Source organism: Oncorhynchus tshawytscha, linkage group LG13, assembly GCF_018296145.1.
Source record: "Oncorhynchus tshawytscha isolate Ot180627B linkage group LG13, Otsh_v2.0, whole genome shotgun sequence".
In the NCBI taxonomy this organism is placed as follows: domain Eukaryota; kingdom Metazoa; phylum Chordata; class Actinopteri; order Salmoniformes; family Salmonidae; genus Oncorhynchus; species Oncorhynchus tshawytscha.
Window position 1 is genome coordinate 59,068,626 of NC_056441.1, and position 11,173 is coordinate 59,079,798.

At 42.9% G+C, this 11,173-nt stretch overlaps 1 protein-coding gene across 7 annotated transcripts; it reads left to right on the top strand.

Annotated features, from left to right (window-relative positions):
- Positions 1–4,283: 4,283 nt before the first annotated feature.
- On the top strand, positions 4,284–8,962 carry LOC112265404 (upstream stimulatory factor 1). Of its 7 annotated transcripts, none has more exons than XM_024442674.2 (11): positions 4,284–4,437; positions 5,091–5,154; positions 5,490–5,539; positions 5,641–5,792; positions 5,971–6,084; positions 6,384–6,522; positions 6,701–6,788; positions 7,028–7,086; positions 7,241–7,353; positions 7,553–7,681; positions 8,217–8,962. In XM_024442674.2, exons 2-11 carry the CDS (start codon positions 5,111–5,113, stop codon positions 8,304–8,306), a joined length of 978 nt encoding a protein of 325 aa, XP_024298442.1. In that variant the 5' UTR covers positions 4,284–4,437; positions 5,091–5,110; the 3' UTR covers positions 8,307–8,962. The 7 variants fall into 7 exon arrangements, with proteins under 7 accessions (XP_024298442.1, XP_042152008.1, XP_024298440.1 ...); XM_042296074.1 differs by having other exon boundaries at positions 4,285–4,437; positions 5,641–5,759; XM_024442672.2 differs by having other exon boundaries at positions 4,286–4,437; positions 6,369–6,522.
- The last annotated feature ends 2,211 nt before the right edge of the window (positions 8,963–11,173 follow it).

An 11,173-nucleotide genomic window follows, 5' to 3' on the forward strand; every position in this document is an offset into this window, starting at 1 on the left:
CAATACGTTTTGTCACCAAAGCCCCATATACTACCCACCATTGCGACCTGTACGCTCTCGTTGGCTGGCCCTCGCTTCATACTCGTCGCCAAACCCACTGGCTCCATGTCATCTACAAGACCCTGCTAGGTAAAGTCCCCCCTTATCTCAGCTCACTGGTCACCATAGCATCTCCCACCTGTAGCACACGCTCCAGCAGGTATATATCTCTAGTCACCCCCAAAACCAATTCTTTCTTTTGCCGCCTCTCCTTCCAGTTCTCTGCTGCCAATGACTGGAACGAACTACAAAAATCTCTGAAACTGGAAACACTTATCTCCCTCACTAGCTTTAAGCACAAACTGTCAGAGCAGCTCACAGTTTACTGCACCTGTACAAATCCAAATCCAAATCCAATTTTATTTGTCACATACACATGGTTAGCAGATGTTAATGCGAGTGTAGCGAAATGCTTGTGCTTCTAGTTCCGACAATGCAGTAATAACCAACAAGTAATCTAGCTAACAATTCCAAAACTACTACCTTATAGACGCAAGTGTAAGGGAATAAAGAATATGTACATAAAGATATATGAATGAGTGATGGTACAGAGCGGCATAGGCAAGATACAGTAGATGGTATTGAGTACAGTATATACATATGAGATGATTAATGTAGGGTATGTAAACATTATATTAGGTAGCATTGTTTAAAGTGGCTAGTGATATATTTTGCATAATTTCCCATCAAGTCCCATTATTAAAGTGGCTGGAGTTGAGTCAGTGTGTTGGCAGCAGCCACTCAATGTTAGTGGTGGCTGTTTAACAGTCTGATGGCCTTGAGATAGAAGCTGTTTTTCAGTCTCTCGGTCCCAGCTTTGATGCACCTGTACTGACCTCGCCTTCTGGATGATAGCGGGGTGAACAGGCAGTGGCTCGGGTGGTTGTTGTCCTTGATGATCTTTATGGCCTTCCTGTGACATCGGGTGGTGTAGGTGTCCTGGAGGGCAGGTAGTTTGCCCCCGGTGATGCGTTGTGCAGACCTCACTACCCTCTGGAGAGCCTTACGGTTGTGGGCGGAGCAGTTGCCGTACCAGGCGGTGATACAGCCCGACAGGATGCTCTCGATTGTGCATCTGTAGAAGTTTCCGAGTGCTTTTGGTGACAAGCCGAATTTCTTCAGCCTCCTGAGGTTGAAGAGGCGCTGCTGCGCCTTCTTCACGATGCTGTCTGTGTGGGTGGACCAATTCAGTTTGTCTGTGATGTGTACGCCGAGGAACTTAAAACTTACTACCCTCTCCACTAGTGTTCCATCGATGTGGATAGGGGGGTGTTCCCTCTGCTGTTTCCTGAAGTCCACAATCATCTCCTTAGTTTTGTTGACGTTGAGTGTGAGGTTATTTTCCTGACACCACACTCCGAGGGCCCTCACCTCCTCCCTGTAGGCCATCTCGTCGTTGTTGGTAATCAAGCCGACCACTGTTGTGTCGTCCGCAAACTTGATGATTGAGTTGGAGGCGTGCGTGGCCACGCAGTCGTGGGTGAACAGGGAGTACAGGAGAGGGCTCAGAACGCACCCTTGTGCGTTCCCCCAGTGGGGCCCCAGTGTTGAGGATCAATGGGGTGGAGATGTTGTTGCCTACCCTCACCACCTGGGGGCGGCCCGTCAGGAAGTCCAGTACCCAGTTGCACAGGGTGGGGTCGAGGCCCAGGGTCTCGAGCTTGATGACGAGCTTGGAGGGCACTATGGTGTTAAAACCTCTTGCACTTAGCCATCCCGGATCCGGGATCGTGAATACAGCCTCAAGCTCATTACCATAACGCAACGTTAACTATTCATGAAAATCGCAAATGAAATGAAATAAATATGCTAGCTCTCAAGCTTAGCCTTTTGTTAACAACACTGTCATCTCAGATTTTCAAAATATGCTTCTCAACCATAGGAAAACAATCATTTGTGTAACAGTAGCTAGCTAGCGTAGAATTTAGCGTTAGCATTAGCGTTAGCATTCAGCAGGCAACATTTTCACAAAAACCAGAAAAGCATTCAAATAAAATCATTTACCTTTGAAGAACTTCAGATGTTTTCAATGAGGAGACTGTGAGATAGCAAATGTTCAGTTTTTCCTGAAAGGTTATTTGTTTAGGAGAAATCGCTCTGTTTGGTGCGTCACGTTTGGCTACCAAAAAAAAACGAAAATCCAGTCATAAAAACGCCTAACTTTTTTCCAAATTAACTCCATAATATCGACTGAAACATGGCAAACGTTGTTTAGAACCAATCCTCAAGGTGTTTTTCACATATCTCTTCGATGATACATCATTCGTGGAAGTGTGCTTTCTGTCCTGAATCCCAGGAGAAAATGCCCGCAACTGAAGATTACGCACCAATTTAGACAAAGGACACCGGGCGGACCCCTGGAAAATGTAGTCTCTTATGGCCAATCTTCCAATGATATGCCTACAAATACGTCACAATGCTGCAGACATCTTGAAGAAACGACAGAAAGCGCAGGCTCGTTCCTGGTGCATTCACAGCCATATAAGGAGACATTGGAAAACAGAGCTTCAAAAATTCTGCCCATTTCCTGGTTGAAGTTTCATCTTGGTTTGGCCTGTAGCATGAGTTCTGTGGCACTCACAGATAATATCTTTGCAGTTTTGGAAACCTTAGAGTGTTTTCTTTCCAAAGCTGCCAATTATATGCATAGTCGAGCATCTTTTCGTGTCAAAATATTGCGCTTAAAACGGGCACGTTTTTTTATCCATAAATTAAAAGAGCGCCCCCTATATCCAAGAAGTTAAATGCCGAGCTGTAGTCGATGAACAGCATTCTCACATAGGTATTCCTCTTGTCCGGATGGGTTAGGGCAGTGTGCAGTGTGGTTGAGATTGCATCGTCTGTGGACCTATTTGGGCAGTAAGCAAATTGGATTGGGTCTAGGGTGTCAGGTAGGGTGGAGGTGATATGGTCCTTGACTAGTCTCTCAAAGCACTTCATGATGACGGAAGTGAGTGCTACGGGGCGGTAGTCGTTTAGCTCAGTTACCTTAGCTTTCTTGGGAACAGGAACAATGGTGGCCCTCTTGAAGCATGTGGGAACAACAGACTGGGATAGGGATTGATTGAATATGTCCGTAAACACACCAGCCAGCTGGTCTGCGCATGCTCTGAGGGCGCGGCTGGGGATGCCGTCTGGGCCTGCAGCCTTGCGAGGGTTGACACATTTAAATGTTTTCCTCACGTCGGCTGCAGTGAAGGAGAGTCTGCATGTTTTAGTTGCGGGCCGTGTCAGTGGCACTGTATTGTCCTCAAAGCGGGCAAAAAAGTTATTTAGTCTGCCTGGGAGCAAGACATCCTGGTCCGTGAAGGGGCTGGTTTTCTTTTTGTAATCCGTGATTGACTGTAGACCCTGCCACATACCTCTTGTGTCTGAGCCGTTGAATTGAGATTCTACTTTGTCTCTATACTGACGCTTAGCTTGTTTGATTGCCTTGTGGAGGGAATAGCTACACTGTTTGTATTCGGTCATGTTTCTGGTCACCTTGCCCTGATTAAAAGCAGTGGTTTGCGCTTTCAGTTTCACACGAATGCTGCCATCAATCCACGGTTTCTGGTTTGGGAATGTTTTAATCGTTGCTATGGGAACGACATCTTCAACGCACGTCGAATCAGCGTATTCGTCAATGTTGTTGTCTGACGCAATACGAAACATATCCCAGTCCACGTGATGGAAGCAGTCTTGGAGTGTGGAATCAGATTGGTCGGACCAGCGTTGAACAGACATAGCCCACCTATAATTTAGCCCAAACAACTACCTCTTTCCCTACTGAATTTTATTTATTTATTTTGCTCCTTTGCACCCCATTATTTGTATTTCTACTTTGCACATTCTTCCACTGCAAATCTACCATTCCAGTGTTTTACTTGCTATATTGTATTTACTTTGCCACCATGGCCTTTTTTTGCCTTTACCTCCCTTATCTCACCTCATTTGCTCACATCGTATATAGACTTGTTTATACTGTATTATTGACTGTGTGTTTGTTTTACTCCATGTGTAACTCTGTGTCGTTGTATGTGTCGAACTGCTTTGCTTTATCTTGGCCAGGTCGCAATTGTAAATGAGAACTTGTTCTCAACTTGCCTACCTGGTTAAATAAAGGTGAAATAAAATAAAAAATAAATAAAATACCAGTGGTGTGGTTAAACTGCTGATCCTAGATCTGCACAGTTGATGAAGCCCGGTAAAGATGGCCACAAATCTAGAAGCGTTTGATTTCTTACCCGGCGCAATTTCGCGGAGCAGTGGAATGATAAACAGGCCTAATCTGCTATTGAGCGCGCCAGACGGTGTAAATGAAGCGCACCGAAAAGTTGGTACATGCGCAGACCATTCAGTCATTGGCGCAGACAGCCAGTAATGTTGACAAACAACTGGGGAGGGGCCAATTGCACGGTAAGTAGCTACAATTTTCCGTTCTTGTATGTAGCTATTTTCTTCGATGTTTTAAGCAGTGTTGTACAAATACCATATATTGGACATTTGCTTGGCGTTATTACTGGCTAAATAGCTAGTTTACGTTAAATCATAACATTAGCTATAGCAAAGATGCTTTGTGACCTGTCGCAGCTTGAAGGAACCGCTGGAATAATGCAGCTTTATGCTAATGCTAGCTACATATTCGTCATTTATACAAGTAAACATCGGTATGTGTGTTGGTTAGTTACCTTACTACTTTAGAAAGCTGGATTCGGCATTTAGAATTTTTATATTTCGTTGCAGCTGTTTGCATGACGTCTTCAGCAATATAATGCATCTGCTAAAGTTACCGGGTAATGTTCGCTAGTTATTTGTTGAATGAGGTACTACGCTCGCGGCTACATTGTAGTGTGTAACGTTGACTAACTACTGAAGGGGCCTAAAGAGTACTGTTATCACTTCAATTAAACACACAGTATATTTCCTTGAAGGCTTTCTAGATTCTAGTTGAATACACGCAGAGCCTGTATCAATTGTTTGGATATCAGAGGTTTTAGGTTTGTGATTGGGTTTCTGTAGCCTAGTTTGTTTCCCCCCCAAAAATAACCAACTTGTCCATTTTCCTTAAGCCTGTTTATCTCCCGGGTGAATGAAGGAGATTCTCTTTCCAGTTGACACTGTGAAAATGAAGGGGTGAGCTAAAAATACATGTATTTAACCAAAGCTACTTCCACATGATTTGTTGTAATACATTTGAGTGTTGGGCTGGATGATCAAATCAATTTGATTTGTCACATACACATGGTTAGCAGATGTTAATGCGAGTGTAGCGAAATGCTTGTGCTTCTAGTTCCGACAATGCAGTAGTAACCAACAAGTAATCTAACCTAACAATTCCACAACTACTACCTTATACACACAAGTGTAAAGGGATAAAGAATATGTACATAAAGATCATATTCTAGTACAAGTTGAAAGAGCGGTGTGTTACTGTGTATTATCATTGTTCTTCTCATTTTGTTATGTAGTCAACAGAAAAGTCCAGACCCGGATGAAAGTGCACATGTCATTGAAGAAGGTAACGAATGTCATGTGGAAAGGAAATAATACCCCTCAAAACATCAGAAGACACCCATGGTATTTTCTTGCTTATATTATAGAGTTTTTTTGCTCTTTCAGGTGCAGTGGCTACAGCTGATGACCCATCAGCTGCCATCGCCACCATTCAGTCTGCCGCCACCTTCTCCTCAGAGCATCCCATAAAGTATCTATTCAAGACGGAGGGAGCTGGGGGGCAGGTAGGGGAGCTGTACTACCCTCCCGCTGGGCAGGTACAGTTAGGGAGAGCATACTCTACAGGGCTCACTAGATCTAGCTGAAGTCTCTGAGCTAGAGCTCTGAGCCCAGCCAATGCCCATCCACAGTTTTCTGAGGCTCAGTCTTCTGTCATTACTAATGACTGATTTGATGTTTCGCCCAGCAAACCTGTGTGTTTTCTTTTTGCTGAAGGTGACATACAGAGTCATCCAGGTGTCTGATGGACAGTTGGAGGCTCAAAGTGATGGAGCCACAGCGGTCAGTGTGCTCACTGGATTCCCTGCAGCCACACAGCCTATGACCCAGGTGAGAATTTATATGAGCAGGACTTGGGGCTCTCCCAGCGGGAAACACTGGTTTGAAATTATGCCAAAATTAGTGATTTCAACCTGTTTCTGGTTGTAATTACATATATTTTAACCAGTTTTGTCCACCAGGCTAGTAGTATTCAATCAGATTCTGTAAATCAAATAGCATTGTTTTTCATCTGGGATAATACAGATGATCTACTCTATTCCTCTACTTCTACTCCTTACTGTATACAGTTCTGATTGTTATTCGACACTGACAAAGGTGTCCTCTTACTGTAGGCTGTGTTCTCTCAGTCCGAGGGGTTGGAAGGGGACGGCACTGAGACGCATTACACCTACTACCCTGCCACCATCGCTGATACTTCACCAGGCACCATGGTAACCAGCGTGGTGCAGGCATCTGATACACATCTAAGTCAGAGCACTCCCACTGGTGAGGAGATTAAGGAGACTCAATCACATAGAACGAATAGATCCCATTTCTATGCTCCACCAGGTTATGCATTTATTTCCAATTGGCTTTCCATTTTGATTGACATTTGATATTGATACATTTTATATGGACCATTTGGATTGAAGGAAGCAAGGGACTTCTTTGTTCTTTGTTTCAGGGCAGTTGTATGTGATGATGTCCCCCCAGGAAGTGCTGACTGGAGCCAACCAGAGGTCCATTGCACCTCGCACACAACCTTACAACACGTAAGCTGCCATTTTGATCAGTACAGTAGGTACTGGACTGGAGAAGCCAGGAGAATCATCACAGTTACCATACTAGTTAGTCACACTGTCCCGTGCACATTCATGTTTCTTTTTGTGTTGGGTCTTAATTACTTAGCCTTGTTACTGTTTTAGCTGCACATATGTATGTATACTGTGTATGACAATGGTTTCCATGGCAATATCTGTTTATTCATGTCTATACTGATTGTGTCTTGCAGAAAATCAGAGGTCCCACGCACTTCTAGAGATGACAAAAGGCGAGCCCAGCACAACGAGGGTGAGACCTAGATAGCCATCATAAATTACTCATACAATACTTCATATGAAATGTCTATTAAATGCTAGTTGGGTTTGCATGTCACGTTGAGCTCAGAATCATATGTTGCCCTGCTTGCCTACTCAAATGTGTTATTGTGTCATTTGTCTCCAAGTTGAACGTAGACGCAGGGACAAGATCAACAACTGGATTGTCACGCTCTCAAAGACCATCCCAGACTGCAACATTGACCCTACCAAGTCAGGGCAGGTCAGTATCAGTAATGAGGTCAGTATCACCATAAAATGGGTCACACTCTAGTCTCATGGGTATGGCCAGGAGTTTTTCCTGAACATGTCAACTGACTAGAAAGAATTTAGCTATAAATATGAGGACCTAGAGTTTTTCCATGTCAGAACACATTCTCAGGAAAAACATCCTGGCCCTACATGGGAGAGGGTGACACGGTCCTTCTGTTTTGGTCCAGAGTAAAGGTGGGATCCTCTCCAAAGCCTGTGACTATATCCAGGAGCTTCGGCAGAACAACCTTAGACTAGGGGATGACCTAAGCACCCTGGAAAGGCTCAGAATGGACAACCAACTACTGAGGCAGGAGGTAAGACCCTCTGGCTGTGTTTACACAGGCAGCCCAATTCTGAGCTGATCGGATTGGTCTAAAGACCAATAAGTGGGAAAAGATGCAGCCTACTATGATTCATTCACGCTTTGTAATCGGTTCAAATTAGGTTCAGGTTTGGATTTTGCTGATTAGGCTGTAGGATTAGTGAGTGAGAGATTTTTGTTCTATCATCAATCCTGTTCACCTACTTACTGCAACACTAATTGTATGCAATCACACATAACCACAGAAAAAAATGTGTGTTGGAGATTTGACAGCATTGTAGTCAGACTGCGCAACATCACTGATCTACGAATTACTGTGCATCCAAACAACAACATATTAACTACTTATAAAGTGATCAAGGTTAGGGGGTCTGCACCTCGCTGTGCTCAAACTGTACCCCTCAAACATGCTGAAAATGTAACTTGCAAACAAAATACCAAACCATAGGATAGTTTTTCACAAATCCATGCATCAGCTGTAATAATAGGCTTTGATTGAGCTGCTTTTTCCCTCCAATTTTGCACAGGTAGAAGACTGGAAATCCAAGAACCAGATTCTGAGGAACCAGATGCGACAGAATGGCATTGTTGGAGCAGCAACGGCAGACGCTCAGTGATGGGTAGTCAGGGGAGAAGAAGGATGTTAGATCATAGAATTTGAATATCTCAGTGGAGGAATGGTAGAATTACCTTGTGACAGAACTTTTGACCCCAAACCAGAAGAAAATTCTCACTTCACTATAAAATCAGTCTGAAGGAGTTTGCAGATAGGTCATTAAATGGTCACATTTTACATACGGAAAACCATCTTAGCTCTTATAAGTAAAGATTTTTCCCGCAGCTGTTCAGCTGTCATGTACATACAATTGTTTAGCTTTTTTACCTTTGACACAATTGCGCTTCATTGTATCAAGTATATTTAGTAACTCTTAGTGTAAGTCTCAAAATATATTTACATTTGATACATCTAGTATCAGATGTCCCCACTTCCAGAAATGGCTCAGCACTTTGTTTTTCTAAAGTTGTCAGTGGAATATGTATTACAATGATATACATATTTTAAAAAAGGATCTTTGTATTGGTAAATGATGATGGAACTTCACAATTGAGTGAAAAACGTAATGGGATTGAGAGCTTTCTGTTCTGTTCGCTTATTGAATCCACTATGAACAACAGTTGTATCATTCTGAGTTTTCATTTCATCATTAGCTAACCTAGTACATAATGTATGATTGTCATTAGCATTTTTAATTAAACAAAAATATACAAGTAATATGGACGTATGAACTACATTTTCTAACTTTACTGTTTCCTGAATGCATGTCATTTATGGGAACTCGTCGGCAGGGGGTCATCATTCGGAGACTGGCCCTTTAAGAATTAGGCTACAGTGTCGCAGTCACATTTCGACTTGAAATTGTATGGGTTCACAATTTAGCTGTTTATTGTACTGTATCGCATAAACCAATGTATTTGATGTCGTTTACAGGCGAATAAGACTAGGGCCAAGAAAATGCTATGCATTTTATTGGTAGCTGGCCACAGCACCGTTCTATAAGCTCAGATGAAGGTAAGTTGTTTATGTGAGCAGGCGAGGTTTTGGTGCAGAGTTCGCATACGTGGTTGGTCCATTTCACAACACAAGCAGGTCAATGCACACAAACAAACTGCACTTAAATAATACCAAATCAGACTTTCCGCCCCACAAGGTAGGCAAACTACCAGAATAATGCAAAGATGTAGTTTAGTTTTCTCAGGAAGAAAAGGGTATGTTCAATGACAGCGTTCAGTCTCGGAGTGTTACGTAAGTCTCTCCCTATTCACCTTCATGACTGTAGGGCAGGCTGAGGTGTGAGCGAGAGAGCGATAACTGGTCACTATGCTAAAGGCATGTTGAAATATATTCAAGTATCAACATATTTTGGGGGAATATTATTTTAAGAAGAGTAAAGGTGTGTCACAACTGACAAACCCACATCCCTTTACTTCAATATTTGTCATTTTTCTAGAATGATGTCATGTTTGTATGGACAGCAGACTGGGGTACCAAATGCATTGTTGTCTGGGATAGGAGAAAATCAAATCCTGGATTCCTGGTGGGAGACGTGAACAAATGAGTTATCAGTCAAGTTAATGACTGTCGACTGCCCTTACAGCTTTGCTGTACTACATGTCTTATACTCAGTCCCTTATACATAAATACATTATTGAATTCCTTTAACTTTGGAATATCCATTTCTCTCCAGGCAGCAGTTGTGCAGTGAGGTCTATCTGGTCACAAATGCAGACTAGTAAGTACAGTAACATGTAGTAACAGTATTGACACGTGTCTCCAATTCCAGGTATAAGCACTGAGTGCTGGGCAACTGCTAATAACTTCCCTGTTGAGAAAGTAGTGAATGACGGCAGCGCCACCCTCGAGGGCCGGCTATGAGCAGGGGCTGATAACTCACAGATTGCAGGGGATATGTATTGTGCAGACCAGAACTTTGATATTACTCAGGTTGTCCCCTTCTTCAGCTCCAAGGTAAGATATCATATGTGCTCCTTCTGGTGAATAACAACATATACCTCACCTCTGAGAAACTGTAACCAAATTCATAGTGAAGTAGTTTTTTTTGGCCTTGTTTACATGTTAGTATCTCTCTCTTTGACTTAGTATGGAGAGCTGGCCATATACTATGAGCAAGAGGAGGGGGAGAAGAGCAGCTCAAGGGGTATAGTGGGGGTATGAACTGAGACCCACTGGTAGGCAACAGGAAAAATCAATCCATCTTGCTACCAATATATTGTTGATAACAGTACTCACATTTGATGACTGTATGGGTCATTTGCCACCAACAGAAAAGCCCAAAAGCCTAGGTATCTCTGTGTATTTTAGGATAACTCGCTTCCTTGAGAAGTCACAGGAGGGAGTGACAGCATTGCGTCTGGCCAGTGTGGTGTTCTACTGCCTTACCTCTCAGATTTCATCATCCTGCAGCCACAAGCCCAGACAGGACCTTCAGCAGGTTCTGTTTTAAATTTTTCTTCTATATTTTATAGATTAACCACATAGTAATCAATATTTGTTCTGAGTCATATACTTCTTGATTTTTGCCTTTTTTTTAGTATTATCTTTTCTATCTCAAACTCCCTTTGTGTTAATAATTACATACTATTTTTTTATACAATTTTATAACATTCTCTTTAACAGTGCAATAGTGTCTGCCACTCTGAAGCGTCTGAAATTCTACAACATCTCAGAAAGTTTAAGAAGAATAACATGTTACTCTGGAGTTCACTCTACTCATGTGCCAAATGATCAACCTGTGTTTTAAGTTTTGTTCCGTTGTTAGCCCTAGGACCTTTCCAAACCCATCAGGGCCAAGTCCGGCAGTGACGAAGAGACGGATGAACTCTTCCTCACTGCTGGTCTTCAGGACAGAGTTGTTCAGGTCAGCAATAAAAAGACAACGCTCCCCTTTTCACACTACTGAGCTGA

Bases quoted from the DNA above. Each gene is read 5' to 3' on its own strand.
- LOC112265404 (XM_024442672.2), top strand. From the start codon at position 5,111: ATGAAGGAGATTCTCTTTCCAGTTGACACTGTGAAAATGAAGGG. The intron at 6,789-7,027 runs GTAAGCTGCCAT...TGTGTCTTGCAG, and splicing joins CGCACACAACCTTACAACAC to AAAATCAGAGGTCCCACGCA. The intron at 7,682-8,216 runs GTAAGACCCTCT...AATTTTGCACAG, and splicing joins ACCAACTACTGAGGCAGGAG to GTAGAAGACTGGAAATCCAA.